The 16,251-nt window shown below is 38.7% G+C and overlaps 1 protein-coding gene across 10 annotated transcripts in view; it reads left to right on the forward strand.

Annotated features, from left to right (window-relative positions):
• UNC13B (unc-13 homolog B) overlaps nt 1-16,251 on the forward strand; it is a 225,468-nt gene that overhangs the window by 57,896 nt on the left and 151,321 nt on the right. For 9 of the 10 annotated variants that reach the window (XM_049711628.1, XM_049711629.1, XM_049711634.1 and 6 more), the window contains 3 exons: nt 3,316-3,433; nt 4,589-4,712; nt 13,667-13,740. In XM_049711628.1, coding sequence (XP_049567585.1) covers nt 3,316-3,433; nt 4,589-4,712; nt 13,667-13,740 — 316 coding nt within the window. The remainder of the gene's footprint in view (nt 1-3,315; nt 3,434-4,588; nt 4,713-13,666; nt 13,741-16,251) is intronic. The other variant, XM_049711631.1, reaches the window with a different exon arrangement.

Here is a 16,251-nt window from a genome sequence, read left to right on the forward strand (position 1 = left end):
AATATTAGTAGAATTGCTTGCATATGACACAAAGTTTAGTATATTATGATTGTAAGCTCTGGCTTTAAAAACTTGCTATTTCCTTTTTTCCTCTTAAATTTCAGCAATTTTTTTTCTGCTCTAGGAAAGGGAACAAAAATGTACAATATCATTTTGAAGGGCTGACCAAATCACTTAGCTTCTCTGAGTGTCAGTTTCCTTATCTGTAAAGGTCTACTCTTGCTTACAAGGTTATGCTTATTTTTTGGGAAGGTGGGCACAAGGGGGTCAACCAAGAAAATGTATTAAAATTGCAGTGAAATTTGTGATTGAAGTGAAATTGCTTTGCGAGTTTTATAGTCCATCTCAGATATAGGATGACTCTTTTTATGGGGAAACATTCCAATCCTCTGGGCTTTTAATATATTGCTTTTTATAGTACCATTTAGGAAACTTTATTATAATAGTTAAAGGTTAAGATTATGAGGGTTTGGGCTAAGACAGTAACAGAAGGATAGATAGAAAAGGATGGATGGAAGATGTTAAGGAGGTAGAACCAAGACTTGTCTTGGATGATTGGGTGAGTGGTGAGCTACTCATTAGGATAGGAGACAATAATATATCAGTTATGAACAAGCTTATATTTGAAGTTCTTATAGGACAGGTAAGAAGAAAGTTACAGAAGATAAGTTAGAAACTTGAACCTGGTACTCATGGAAGCCGGGGTTGGAGAAATATTTTGGTCAGTTAAAGCCATAGGCATAGATGAGAAAGCTTAGGGAGAGTGTGTTGGGTGAGAAAAGGGCCTGGGGTTGAGCCTGGAGAGCACCAGCATTTAAAGAGGGGATAAAGAGGACTAGGAAGGAGTGAACAGAGAGCAAGAAGGAGAAACGAGATAGTAGTGTCCTGGAAGCTGAAGAACTGGGGCTTCAAGAAGAGGCTAGTGGTGTCAGATTTCTCACTGGTGGCCCCTCTCTCAAGATTATGAACCTCATTTATTCCTATCTGTTATATTGACATCAGAGTGAGACCATTTGTTTTTTCTTCACTCGTGTAAAGTCAACTATGAACAGTTTTTTCAAGTCTCTTCCCTGTTAGCCATACCACAGTTCTGGCTGTGGTATATAAACTTAGCAATCCTGCTTTCTTTTGATTTCCAGTTGGCTGTAATAATCACTCGCTGTTATAACTGTTCCCAGCATGTGAAACATATCAATCTTCTGCAGTCTCTCATCAGCATAGTAGCTTTATTCTAACTTGTTTATTTTCCAGTTTCCCATAGCACTTACTCTTTCAACCCTACTGTGGTATGTGTGACTTTTCTTCTGTCTCCCACCTTGAGATGCTGTGTGAATTTTGTCCTCTCTCCTTCTGCACACAGGTTTTATTAGCTACATTATCCACCTTACGGCTCCTATTCCTTATTCCTCCTATCCTGCTCTTCTGTCACTGGTAACTCCATTGCTGGTCACTTGTTCCCCTTTCTCCTTTTTTTTTTCTCCCTATTGTATTATGTGGTAGTATCTAATATTCATTTTGGTACTTCTCATTTATCTTTAGTATTTCTTTGTCCTATTTCCAGGACTAGATTGTTCATTTCTTAGGGGCAAGGAGGGCATCTTCACTTACTGTGAATTTGCCTCGCTCAGAATCTTGTATACATGTGTGCACATATACTGTTGATTGAGTTAACAGAACAGGAACTTCCCCAGAGCTCTGGGGATGAGGCATAAACAGAGCTCTCTGACTTCTCTTAGTTGGGCCATTTGAGCAGATGTAGATAAGAGATTTCTCACAGAAAATATCCTCATTGTTTGGGCTTTATTCCCCAGAGTTCCCTGAAGAACAGATTTTCTTCTTTATCTGTCCAAGTCAAGCTGTAAAGAAAGACCTCTGGCTGTTTCTTTTAGCTATTGGGACTTGCTTTGGGAATATTGTGTACGTATCCCCAAGCAATTTTTCTTTTCCAGATTCAAAAGATTTGGGGTTGTTACATATATTTTCCCAAGGCTAATCAGTTAATTAGGCTGAATGAAACTGTGGGCCAAAAGCTCAGTTTCCCCCCTGTGAATGCCCTAACATAGTGGCTGGGTTTGGTCACCTACTTTTTGGTTTTGAATAGCTCTCCAGATAGCTTGGAAGTTTTTAGAGATGGGAGCTAGGTCCTATATTGTGTGTCTTCCCCAATGTACCAAGCCATATGAATTGTACATGTCAGTGAACGTAAATGAAAAAAATGAACTCAGTACTTTTCTGTTCTGCTGTATTTATGTAAAAGGGGCAAATTTGCTTTGCTTCACTTGTTTTCAACACACTTGATATGAATTTTATGGCTATAAGGCCACATCCCAAACTAGTGAATCTGATAACATGTATCTTAATAGTACAACAGGGAAGCCAAGCTATCTCTAAAGCACAAACTTGAAACTTCTACATGTGATGAATAGCTGTTGTTTTCCTGAGAATACCTTTCTGCTTTTCCTGAGGGAATTGGCCTTTTCTCATCTTTCTTGCATTTCCCCTCAAATAACCCTGTGCTTCCATAGGAGCTTTCTGGAGAATGTTTTTAGCACTAACATAAGCGTTTGCTTGTTCCACCTTAAGTCCATAATTGTTTTTGAGTTAGCCCTTCCAAGCTGATATTCTTCCATGTATGGCACTGCTTTTGCTTAGTGGTCACCTGGCTCCCTGGAATAATTTCTTTTAAAATAATTTTTCCTAGTTATTATTACAGGAAAATCATTGTGTTTATCATTATCCTGTGATCATTTTGTTTATCAGTGACAGTACCTGCTTTAACTGATAATGAACTAGCACACTCCAGTGTCCCTCACCTGCCTCTGACCACATGTTCCCATCAAACTTAGATCTTCTCATGGGCCCTTTTACTTTTGCTTGGATTCCCTTTCATATTTGTCATAAAGAAGCCTTGCTTTTTCCTCAGAGTTCCCTGTATCCAGAGGTATAAGTTGCAGCCAGTGCTAGTATTACAATAAAACATATAAAACTGTTGCTTAAGTTTGGAGATTGTAGGCAGACATTCCTGGCAGTAATGCCCTCATTGCTTGGCTTCATTGTTCTTGTGAAACTGTATTAGTCTAACAATGATTGTAGCTCCAAAGGAGAGGGGACAGACTGACAGAGGCATTTTTCTGTGCATACCCTACATAGGTTTCTGGGAACCTAAAGAGTGGTTGCAGGATTAGGGACATTTTGATTTTTCCCTGATGACAGGATCTTGATCAGGACATACTCAAGGTATAGCAAAACAGGAGATGTAGATGTTTCTTTCATATTACCTGGTTTTCTAAAAAAGGGCTTTCTTCTTTCCTTCAGTGAGATTAGTCGTCTGGACCTGGGTCTAAGTGTGGAAGTATGGAACAAAGGACTGATCTGGGACACCATGGTGGGGACTGTGTGGATTGCACTGAAGACAATTCGTCAGTCAGATGAGGTCAGTCAGTGCATTGCCCATTTGGAGGTAGGGTTCTAGCCCTTGCTTCTCTGCGTCCTAGCTCCATTCAGCTAATGTTCATCCATATATCTCAGATTTCTCTGCCCCCTTCCTAATTAGAGGACATAAAACCAGCTTATTCCTAATGTCACCGAGAGGTTCAGGGGATTTTATCTAAGGCCTTCCCTCTGCCCTGTGACTGAACTCAGAGGTGCCAGAGTACCTATTTAGCCTTATCAGGTAGATAGCCCCTTCTAAGTACTCTGTGTGTGTGTGGTGGTGGTGGGGTGGGTGGGATCAGCAGGGTGAAGGAGGGGAGTGCGAGGGAGGGGGAGAGAGGGGTGGGGGGAGAGAGAGAGAGAGAGAGAGAGAGAGTGAGTGAGTGTGTGTGTGTGTGTGTGTGTGTGTGTGTGTGTGTGTGTGTGTGTGAGAGAGAGAGACAGAGAGAGAGAGAGAGAGAGAGAGAGAGATCGATCTAGGATACCTGTGGCTTCTGCATTCCCTCTAAGACACTGTTCTGAGAGGAGTCCCATTAAACTTCCTCAGCCAGCTCTTTGAGTCACCTATCCCAGGGACCTGATTTCAGTCTTCCTTCTTCCACATATAACCCTAACAGAGTTTAAGGAACTACAGGCTTGGCAATTGGTAATCACACTTGTCTTAATACACTATTTTCAAGACTGTATTTCCACTCCACTTTACCAGATTAGAACATAACTCAGCATAATTTCCCTATGACACTCACTTTGAATATTTTCACTGTGGTCCCAGTTCAGGTGAACTTAACTAGCCATGTTACTAGCTCTTTAGTGATTAGAAATAGTGACACATTAAGTGACATAGTCATTAAGTATTGTACAGATTAAATATTGATCCATGGAGATGCTTTGTTTTTGAGTTTAGCGCTCTGGAAATTCTATCCTCGGTGGGCTGGCAGAAAGCTGAGCACAGTGAAAGCTGCTCTCCCACCGAAGAGGGAGAACAGAAGCCACATACAGCAGAGGCAGGTGGCGACTCTGATGTGTTTGCCTCATTAGGATATGTGAATGGCCCTCAGAAGCCCTCTGACAAGGAAAATGAGAGAAAAAGACTTGGCCCTTTAACCAAGAGGGGAGTCATGAAAGAGTGAAGTTTAATCTTAGATCTCTTTTCTAGGAAGGGCCTGGGGAATGGTCCACGTTGGAGGCAGAGACATTAATGAAAGATGATGAGATCTGTGGAACTAAAAACCCAACTCCCCATAAAATTTTGCTGGATGCAAGATTTGAGTTGCCTTTTGGTGAGTCTGATTAGATTTTAAAAAACATTTAATACTTTTTACCACATTGTTTGAAATTGTTTGTTAGTTGTTGTCTTACTGTGTCTTTTGTCAGCCATATCCTTTCAGGGCATTCTGTCTTCCACTCCATTCCCTGTAACACCTAGCTCAGGAATGTGCAAAGTAGACTCTAGAATGGTGCTCATTAAAGAATCCACTCTGAAAGCATTCTTTTCAAGTCATTTAGTTTCTTATAACTATTTATTATAATAAAATACCTGCTTGTCAGAGAATATCAATGATTTATTCTTTTGATAATATTTTAACATTTATTGCCTTGAAGTGAATATATACCTTGTGATTTGTTAATTTAAGCATTGAAGTAGCACTAATAAATAGAATAGTAATTTACAAAGTAATTTTAAAAATCACACAAAAAGGGCTTCCCTGGTGGCTCAGTGGTTAAGAATCCACTTGCCAACATAGGGGACAGGGTTCTAGCCCTGGTCCGGGAAGATCCCACGTGCTGTGGAGCAACTAAGCCCGTGCGCTGCAACTACTGAGCCTGTGCTCTAGAGCCTGCCAGCCACAACTACTGAGCCTGCGCCTAGAGCCTGTACTCCGCAACAAGAGAAGTCACTGCAATGAGTAGCCCATGCACCACAACGAAGAGTAGCCCCGGCTCAACACAACTAGAGAAAGCTGACGCAGCAATGAAGACCCAACACAGCCAAAAAAAAGAAAAAAGAAAAAAATCACACAAAAATACATGTTCCTTATAAAAATTCAAATAGCATGGAAATGTACATAGATAAAAAGTTAAGTTTCTCTTCCTCCTTCTTTTGACCTCCTTTGCATTCCGCAGAAATAAACCACTGTTAACTTTCTTGTGTCTTGGTTTAGGCACAAGAAATTTCTTCTCTAGAAATATATTTTGACAAAATTTGGGTCATACTCTATGTACTATATATGGTGATAGTATTGTATAAACTAAAGCATATTATCTTGGACATCATTTCATGTTATACTTTAAGATCTATCTTGCTGATCTCAACAGCTGCTTTATATCATAAGTTATCTAACCAATCCTTTATTTTTTTGCAATCCTTTATTGATTGACATGTAGGTTGTTTCCAGTTTTTTTTTGATATACCACTGTAATGAACAGCTTTATCTATGCCCATTTATGAATCTAGGATAAATTCCTTAAAGTAGAATTTAAGGAATAGGTCAAATCTACAAACAAGAAATAATGGAAAGGGTGTGGAGAAAAGGGAAACTTCCTACACTGTTGATGGGAAAGAAGATTGGTACAGCCACTATGGAGAACAGTATGGAGGTTCCTTAAAAAACTAAAAATAGAACTACCCTATGACCCAGCAATCCCACTACTGGTCATATACCCAGAGAAAACCATAATTCAAAACAACACATGCACCCCAATGTTCATTGCAGCACTACTTACAATAGCCAGGACATGGAAGCAACCTAAATGTCCATCAATAGAGGAATGGATAAAGAAGATGTGGTACATGTATACAATGGAATATTACTCAGCCATAAAAAGGAACGAAATTGGGTCATTTGTAGAGATGTGGATGGACCTAGAGAGTGTCATACGGAGTGAAGTAAGTCAGAAAGAAAGAGAAAAACAAATATCGTATATTAATGCATATATGTGTAATCTAGAAAAACGGTATAGATGATCTTATTTGCAAAGCAGAAATAGAGACACAGACGTAGAGAACAAACAGTATGGATACCAAGGCGGAAAGCAGGGCAGGTGGAAGGAATTGGGAGATTGGGATTGACATATATACACTACTGATACTATGTATAAGAGATAACTAATGAGAACATACTGCGTAAAGCACAGGCAAGTCTACTCTGGGGACCTAAAAGAAGGAAATCCAAAAAAGAGGGGATATATGTATATGTATAGCTGATTCATTTTGCTGTACAGTAGAAACTAACACAACATTGTAAACCAACTATACTCCAATAAAAATTAATTAAATAAAGAATAGGTCACAAGGTATGTGTATCGTTACTCTTCCTAGTACTGCCAAGTTGCTTGTGTTAAAAAAAAAAAAGATTGTACCAGTTTATATGTCTGCCAACTATGTCTCAGGTGTCTCTTTTCTGCATATCTTTGCCAACATTTTGTAATTTCCCAATTTTTTTTTTTTTTTTTTTTTTGCGGTATGCGGGCCTCTCACTGTTGTGGCCTCTCCCGTTGTGGAGGACAGGCTCCGGATGAGCAGGCTCAGCGGCCATGGCTTACGGGCCCAGCCGCTCCGCGGCATGTGGGATCCTCCCAGATCGGGGCACGAACCCGTGTCCCCTGTATTGGCAGGTGGACTCTCAACCACTGCGCCACCAGGGAAGCCCCTGTAATTTCCCAATTTTTAAATGTTGGTATCTTGTTTAATTTAACTTTATTCAGTTTTAATTTTGACTGTTTACTGATATGCATGTATACTATTGTTGTTGCTGCTGTCTTATGATTTCAGTCGATTTATATCTTGTACCTTATGGTGATTTGAGCAAAAATGGCATGATTTTCCAGTAAGCTCAGAAATAACTAAACTCAGAGCAACTATTACTTCAGAAAAATAGAAAAGAAGACTTTCTTGTGTGTCTGTAGGCCAAGTTGCAGGTGAAGAGAAAAGCAATTGGAGTTCTTGCTTGTGGCTTAGTTGCTTGTATTCTTAATGCTGTGTTCTCAGCTATACTAGTCTGGAATGGAGTTTCTGTCTTGTTGAATTGGGAGGGGGGTGGGTGGGGATGGGTCTTGGTTCAAATACAGCAGAAATTGGCTATTCTTAAAGTTGTAGTAGATTTTCTTGAATATATATTTCTTCATTTGCTGTGTGCTCTTAGGACCATTTCTAGAGACTTTAAATGGTTTTTTTTTTTTTCTGATTTGGCAAAAAAAAAAATAATAAAAAAAAATTAAAAAAGAAAATCAAACGTACCCATATATTCAGCACAAAAGAGAAACACTGAGACAAAATATGGATCAGGTCAACTTTGGTGACATTTAAACAGGTACACTTTTTAGTAATCCACATGAAGGAATCAAATACAGTCCTTTCTCCTTTGTCCCTCCTATCCAAAATTTCACCTCCTTCCCCTCAAACCGCTCTTCAGCAATTGGTGGCAATATTTCAAAGTCTTATAATAAAACCTTCAAGTAATTTACTACCTAATTTGTACAGCACTCCTCAGCCATAAAATGGTTTACTTTGCACTTGTTGAAAATAAGTGAGAGAGGAGGAAGAGCTGCTCTATAAGTTCTGATGTAGAACAAATTCACCAAGATACATTGTTAAGTAGAAAACAGCAAGGGACAGTGAATGTGTTAGAATATGCTACTATTTGTGTTTTTAATAGGGGTTGGGGGTCTACATATATGCTTATAGATTCAAAGACTGCCCCTGGAACGATATACAAGAAAGCATTAATTGTGGTACCCTATAAGAAAGAAAGATAACTGATTGTGAGGGAGACCTAATTTTCCCTGAGTAACTTTTTAAACCATTGTGCATGTATTACTTACCTCACCCCTCAAAATAGTTTTAAGGAGAAAAATACAGAGCTACAAGGATGTTTATTGCAGTACTATTTATAATAGTACAAACTTTGAACAATCTAAGTACCCAACAAGAGGAGTGGTTAAATATATTACAGTTTAAATTAAAAGCCCAGGCTCTGGAGCCAAATCAACTATGATTTTTAAATTTTTATTTTATTTTTCTTTTTGGCTGCGTTGGGTCTTCATTGCTGCACGCGGGCTTTCTCTACTTGCAACGAGCGGGAGCTACTCTTCCTTGCGGTGTGTGGGTTTCTCATTGCGGTGGCTTTGCTTGTTGTGAAGCACAGGCTCTAGGCGTACGGGCTTCAGTAGTTGTGGCCCATGGGCTCTAGAGTGCAGGCTCAGTAGTTGTGGCGCACAGGCTTAGTTGTTCTGCGGCATGTGGGATCTTCCCGGACCAGGGCTCGAACCCGTGTCCCCTGCACTGGCAGGTGGATTCTTAACCACTGTGCCACCAGGGATGCCCACATTTGATGTTTTTAAAAGATGTTGCATTTTTTTTGGAAGTTGTTATAGTCCATCTTAAATATATATAATGAGGGTATGTGTACCATTTTTCTTTACTCTTTTTTTATTGTGGTAAAATACATGTAACATAAAATTAACTATCTCAACCATTTAAAAGATACAATTCAGTGGTATGAATACATTCATAACGCTGTGGAACCATCACCACTATTCATATCCATAGTTCTTTTCATCTTGCAAAACTGAAACTCTATACCCATTAAACAGTAACTCCCCATTCCCCTCTGCCCCCAGCCCCTGGCAACCACCATTCTACTTTCTATCTCCAATTTTGACTACTCTAAGTACCTCATACAATTGGAATCATACAGTATTTGTTTTTTTGTGACTGGCTTATTTCACTTAGCATAATATCCTCAAGGTTCATCTATGCTGTAGCGTATGTCAAAATTTGCTCCCTTTTTAAGACTGAATGATATTCCCTAGTATGTGTATATCACATTTTGCTTATCTGTTCATTCATTGATGGGCACTTAGGTTGCTTCCACATTTTAGCTATTATGAATAATGCTGTGAACATGGGTATGCAAATATCTCTTTGAGATTCTGCTTTCAGTTCTTTTGGGTACATACCCAGAAGTGGAATTTCTGGATCATATGGTAATTCTATTTTTAATTTTTTGAAGAATCATCATACTGTTACCCATAGTAGCTGTACCATTTTGCATTCCCACCAACAGTGTACGAGGGTTCCAATTTCTCCACATCCTCGCCAACACTTGTTATTTTGTTTTTTTTGGTTTTTTCCCCTGTTTTTTTGATAGTAGCCATCCCAATGGGTGTGAAGTGGTATCTCATTGTAGTTTTGACTTGTATTTCCCTAATGATTGAGCATCTTTTTATGTGCTTTTCGGCTATTTTTATATCTTCTTTGGAGAAACATCTATCAAGTCCTTTGCCCATTTTTTTTTTTAACATCTTTATTGGGGTATAATTGCTTTACAATGGTGTGTTAGTTTCTGCTTTATAACAAAGTGAATCAGTCATACATAAACATATGTTCCCATATGTCTTCCCTCTTGCGTCTCCCTCCCTCCCACCCTCCCTATCCCACCCCTCCAGGCTGTCACAAAGCACCGAGCCAATATCCCTGTGCCATGCGGCTGCTTCCCACTAGCTATCTACCTTACTACGTTTGTTAGTGTGTATATGTCCATGACTCTCTCTCGCCCTGTCACAGCTCACCCTTCCCCCTCCCCATAACCTCAAGTCCATTCTCTAGGAGGTCTGCGTCTTTATTCCTGCCTTACCCCTAGGTTCTTCATGACATTTTTTTTCTTAAATTCCATATATATGTGTTAGCATACGGTATTTGTCTTTTTCTTTCTGACTTACTTCACTCTGTATGACAGACTCTAGGTCCATCCACCTCACTACAAATAGCTCAATTTCGTTTCTTTTTATGGCTGAGTAATATTCCATTGTATATATGTGCCACATCTTCTTTATCCATTCATCCGATGATGGGCACTTAGGTTGTTTCCATCTCTGGGCTATTGTAAATAGAGCTGCAATGAACATTTTGGTACATGACTCCTTTTGAATTTTGGTTTTCTCAGGGTATATGCCCAGTAGCGGGATTGCTGGGTCATATGGTAGTTCTATTTGTAGTTTTTTAAGGAACCTCCATACTGTTCTCCATAGTGGCTGAACCAATTCACATTCCCACCAGCAGTCCTTTGCCCATTTTTGAATTGGGTTTTTGTTATTGTTGAGTTTTAGGAGTTCTTTATATATTCTGGGGATTAATCCCTTATCAGATACATGATTTGCAAATATTTTCTCCTATTCTGTGGGTTACTTTTTCATTCTGTTGATACTGTCTTTTGATGCAGAAAAGTTTTTAATTTTAATGAAGTCTAATTTGTCTATTTTTTGTTGTTGTTGCCTGTGCCTTTGGTGTCCTATCCAAGAAATCACTGCTAAATCCAGGGTTGTGCAGTTTTGGCCCTATGTTTTTTTCTTAGAGTTTTCCAGTTTTGGGTCTTGCATTTAGGTTTTGATCCATTTTCTGTTAATTTTCCTATATGATGTTAAATAAGGGTCCACCTTCATTTTGTGCATTGTAGATACTCAGTTATCCTAGCACCATTTCTTTCTTTTTCTTAAATTAATTTTTATTGGAGTATAGTTGATTTACAATGTTGGGTTAGTTTCTGCTGTACAGCAAAGTGAATCAGTTATACATATACATATATTGACTCTTTTTTAGATTTTTCCCATATAGGTCGTTACAGATTATTGAGTAGCGTTCCCTGTGCTATATAGTAGGTCCTTATTAGTTATCTATTTTATATATATGTCAATCCCAAGGTCGCAATTTATCCTTCCCCGCCCCATTAGTAACCATAAGTTTGTTTTCTACATCTGTGACCCTATTTCTGTTTTGTAAATAGGTTCATTTGTACCATTTGTTTTTTAGATTCCACATATAAGTGATATCATATATTTGTCTTTCTCTGTCTGACTTACTTCACTCAGTATGACAATCTCTAGGTCCATCCATTTTGCTGCAAATGGCATTATTTCATTCTTTTTTATGGCTGAGTAATATTCCATTGTATATATGTACCACATCTTCTTTATCCATTCATCTGTCGATGGACATTTAGGTTGCTTCCGTGTCCTGGCTATTGTAAATAGTGCTGCAATGAACATTGGGGTGCATATATCTTTTTGAATGATGGTTTTCTCCAGGTATATGTCCAGGTGTGGGATTGCTGGATCATATGGTAGCTCTATTTTTAGTTTTTTAAGGAACCTCTATAGTGTTCACCATAGTGGCTGTACCAAGTTACTTTCCCACCAACAGTATAGGAGGGTTCCCTTTTCTCCACACCCTCTCCAGCATTTATTTTTTGTAGATTTCTTAATGATGGCCATTCTGACTGGTGTGAAGTGATACCTCACTGTGGTTTTGATTTGCATTTCTGTAATAATTAGCGATGTTGAGCATCTTTTCATGTGCCTCTTGGCCATCTGTATGTCTTCTTTGGAGAAATGTCTGTTTAGATCTTCTGCCCATTTTTTGATTGGGTTGTTTGTTTTTTGATATTGAGCTGCATGAGCTGTTGGTGTATTTTGGAGATTGATCCCTTTTTGTTCACTTTGTTTGCAAATATTTTCTCCCATTCTATGGGTTGTCTTTTCATTTTGTTTATGGTTTCCTTTGCTGTGAGAGCTTTTAAGTTTCATTAGTTCCCTTTTGTTTATTTTTGTTTTTATTTTCATTATTCTAGGAGGTGGATCAAAAAAGATCTTGCTGTGATTTACGTCAGAGTGTTCTGCCTATGTTTTCTTTCTTTTTTAAAAAAAATTTATTTTTTTTAATAAGATTTTATTTATTTTTGAATTTTTAATTGAGGTATAGTTGATCCACTATGTTGTGTCAGTTTCAGGTGTATAGCAAAGTGATCCAGTTAAAATACATAGACATCTGTTTTTTTTCAGATTCTTTTCCCTCATAGGTTACCACAAAATATATAGTTCCCTGTGCTGTACAGCAGGTCCCCGTTTTCTGTCCATTTTATATTTAGTAGTGCCAGCACCATTTCTCTTTTTTTTAAAGTAAATTTATTTATTTATTTATTTATTTTTGGCTGCATTGGGTCTTCGTTGCTGTGCACGGGCCTTCTCTAGTTGTGGCGAGTGGGGGCTACTCCTTGTTGTGGTGCACGGGCTTCTTGTTGCGGTGGCTTTTCTTGTTGCAGAGCACGGGCTCTAGGCGCATGGGCTTCAGTAGTTGTGGCACATGGGCTCAGTAGTTGTGGCTCACAGGCTGTAGAGTGCAGGCTCAGTGGTTGTGGCAACGGGCTTAGTTGCTCCGCGGCATGTGGGATCTTCCCGGACCAGGGCTTGAACCAGTGTCGCCTGCATTGGCAGGCAGATTCTTAACCACTGCGTCACCAGGGAAGTCCCAGCACCATTTCTTGAAAGGATGCTTTTCCCCATTGAATGTTCTTGGTACCCTTGAAAAAAATCATTTGATCATATATGTAAGGGCTTATTTCTGGGCTCTTTATTCTCTTTTATTGGTCTATATGTCTGTCTTTATGTCAGTAGCATACCGTTTTGATTTACTATAGCTTTTCAAAAAAATTTATTTATTTATTTTTGGCTGCTTTGGTTCTTCATTGCTGTGCATGGCTTTCTCTAGTTGTGGCAAGCAGTGGCTTTTCTTCGGTGCAGTGTGCGGGCTTCTCATTTCTGTGGCCTCTATTGTTGCGGAGCACGGGCTCTAGGCACGTGGGCTTCAGTAGTTGTGACACATGGGCTCAGTAGTTGTGGCTTGCGGGCTCTAGAGCTCAGGCTCAGTAGTAGTGGCGCATGGGCTTAGTTGCTCTGTGGCATGTGGGATCTTCCTGGGCCAGGGCTCGAACCCGTGTCCCCTGCATTGGCAGGCAGATTCTTAACCACTGCGCCACCAGGGAAGTCCTACTATAGCTTTTTAATAGGTTTTGAAATAAGGAAGTATGAGTCCTCTAGCTTCGTTCTTCCTTTTCAAGAATATTTTGGGTATTTGGGGTCTGTTGAGATTCCATATGGATGGGGTTTTATATTTCTGTAAAAAAAATATTGGGATTTTAATAGCGACTGTGTTGAATCTTTCAGTCATTTTAGGAGGTATTGACATCTTAACAATATTGTCTTCTCATTCATTGGGAATAATAATATATTATTTTGGTTTTTGTGAAGATTCAAGATAATGTTCATGGCAAGAACCAAGCCATCAGTAAAATTAGTCCATCACCACCACCCTTCTAACTTAGATTGTATGATTGAATAAAGTATTATCAACCTATGATTAAATTATTAGCCTGGTAATGTGGTTTCTTCTTTTTTGTGATAGATATCCCAGAGGAGGAAGCCAGATATTGGACCTACAAATTGGAGCAAATCAATGCCTTGGGAACTGACAATGAGGTAGGAACTGTTTTTTACAATGTAAAGAGTGTCTTTATAGGACGCTTTAAGGGAGTGACTCAGGAACATGTTGAAGAATGAAAGAATTTAAACTGCATTAGCGAAAAAAGGTAGCTAGAAGATTGCCTATTATTAGAAAGATCTGTCTGCTTTTTCTTTTCTTCCCATTGTCCCCCAGAAGTGGCTGAATTGGCCCTAGTCTGGCTCTAGACTGTTGGGGAGCAAGCTTATACTAGGGAATCTGTCCTCTTGTTACACAGATGAGCAGAAGCCTTTTTTTCCTGCTTGTTCCCAGATTTTTGGATATGTATCCTTATTATGTGCTCTTTTTAGGAATGTTTAGACTATTGCATTGCTTAGTCCTGCTGTCCTAACTTATTTCCAGAGATGAGTTTTGTGCACAGAATAGAACACAATCAGCTCAACCTGGGCCAGCAAGAATGGGGAGTGTTTTTGTTGGTGGTGGTGGAGGGAAAAGATAAGTTTTTTTACTTTAGGGCATGTTGGGCTATTAGAAAATTTGTCTGGTAAGCAACCTGTTAGGAAACATCTGGTAAGCAACCTAATGTGAGAATCTGAAGCTCAGGGTATGATGAGGTCGGGTATAGAGTTTGGATTTATCAAGATATTTGTAGCAATTGGAGTCATAGGAATAGAAGAGCTCACTCAGGTAAAGTATGTAGAAAGAGTATTGAAGAACAGGGACAAAACCTTGGGAAACATCAAAGGTAGAATCCTGAGAAACAAAAGAGACTGAGAAAGAGCTGCCTGAAAGAGAGAGTAGGCGAACCAGAAAAAGGTTTATGGAACAAAGGAAAAAAAAAGTTTTGAGGCAGAAATTCTTGACAGTGTGAAATATTACCGAGAGCAAAGAAGATGAGTAATGAAGTGGAGCCATTGGATTTGTCAATTAATGGTCAATATCCATAGGTTAGTACAGGAAGCCAAAATGCAGTGATTTGATGTGTGTTAGTTTCCCAGGGCTGCCAAAACAAAGTACCACATACTGTTGGCTTACAGCAACAGAAATTTATTCTCTCACAGTTCTGGTGGCTAAAATTCTGACATCAGGTGTTGGTGGGATCAGTTCCTTCTGGAGGTTTTGAGGAAGAAGCTGTCCCATGCCTTTCTTCTACTTTCTGGTGCTTCCTAGCAGTCTTTGCTGTTCCTTGGCTTATAGACACATTATTTCAGTCTCAGTCTCCACGATCACATGCCTTCCTGGGTTGTGTCTGCCTGTCCTCACAGTACGTTGTCACCTCTTTTTGTGTCTGTGTTCAAATTTCCATTGATTTTTGTGGGGGCACCAGTCATTGGATTAACTTGATTACATCTGCAGAGACTCTATTTCCAGATAAGGTCACATTCATAGGTACTGGGGATTAGGATTTCACAACATTATCTTTTTTTGTTTTTTTGTAGTCTTGCCTCTCTTTTAGTGATGTTAAAATTACACAGAGGATTCAACTTGGTGTCAGCCTATTTCATCCATTTTAAAGTGATCCCACAAGCCTTTTACCTAATGGTTTTAGCAGCAAATAATAATCATTATTTTATTAGGGTTGCACAATGATGATTTTCTAATTATATCATCTCTTCGGCATTTATTACCTATGATTTGTCTGCCTCATCAGCTGTTTGGTTCACTTGAAATAAAGTCCGTGCAAGAAAAACATTCTCTTTAGCAATTTTCAAAATAATGAGTGTTGCATAAGCAGCTTCTCAAGGTGACCAGTGAGTTGTTTTCTTTTTTTTAGTGGGATATTATTATCAATTTATGGATTTTGATATATTTGTGTTTCAATCCATTGCAATCTTTATTCTTTTTGATACTAAACTCGTTTCATCTTTGGTTAGTGGGAGCGTCTTCCTTTCTTTTTTCTATTTTTATCATGAAAAAATTTTAAACAAATATAAAAGTTGAAGGACTAGTAAAATGAAACCTGTACACTTATCTCCAAGATTCAATGATTATCAAAATTTGGTCATACTTGCTGCAAAACCATTTTAAAAACACAATGTAGAATCTTATCTTTTTTTTTCTTATGGTGTGCAACAGTTCCCATCCACAGCAGCCTCTTGGGTCAAGACTGGCCTAGGGATCTACCACTTGACAGAGTGGAAATGTATCACTATTTATTACTTTTCCTACTCATGGAAAATTAGGTTTTCACTATTATAAATGCATGCTTCAGTGAACATCTCTGACCCTGTTTCTCTCTGCTTATGTATGGGAGATTCTCTGGCTATATACCTGGAAATAGAATTGCTTTGTTGTGGAATGTGCTCTGTGTAACGTTACTGGATGTTGCTAAGTTGTTCTCTAAAATAATTATACCAATTTATATTCCACTTTTTCTGCTGCTCTGTATCCTTACTGATACTTGTTATTGCCAGATTTAAAATTTGTGCTAATCTAATGAGTTTAGAGCTTTATCATTTAAATTTGCATTTGTCCATTTATTGGTGACATTCATTTAGTCATTTATTCACCAGATAACTTATTGAACA

Source organism: Orcinus orca, chromosome 6 (genome assembly GCF_937001465.1).
Source record: "Orcinus orca chromosome 6, mOrcOrc1.1, whole genome shotgun sequence".
NCBI lineage: Eukaryota > Metazoa > Chordata > Mammalia > Artiodactyla > Delphinidae > Orcinus > Orcinus orca.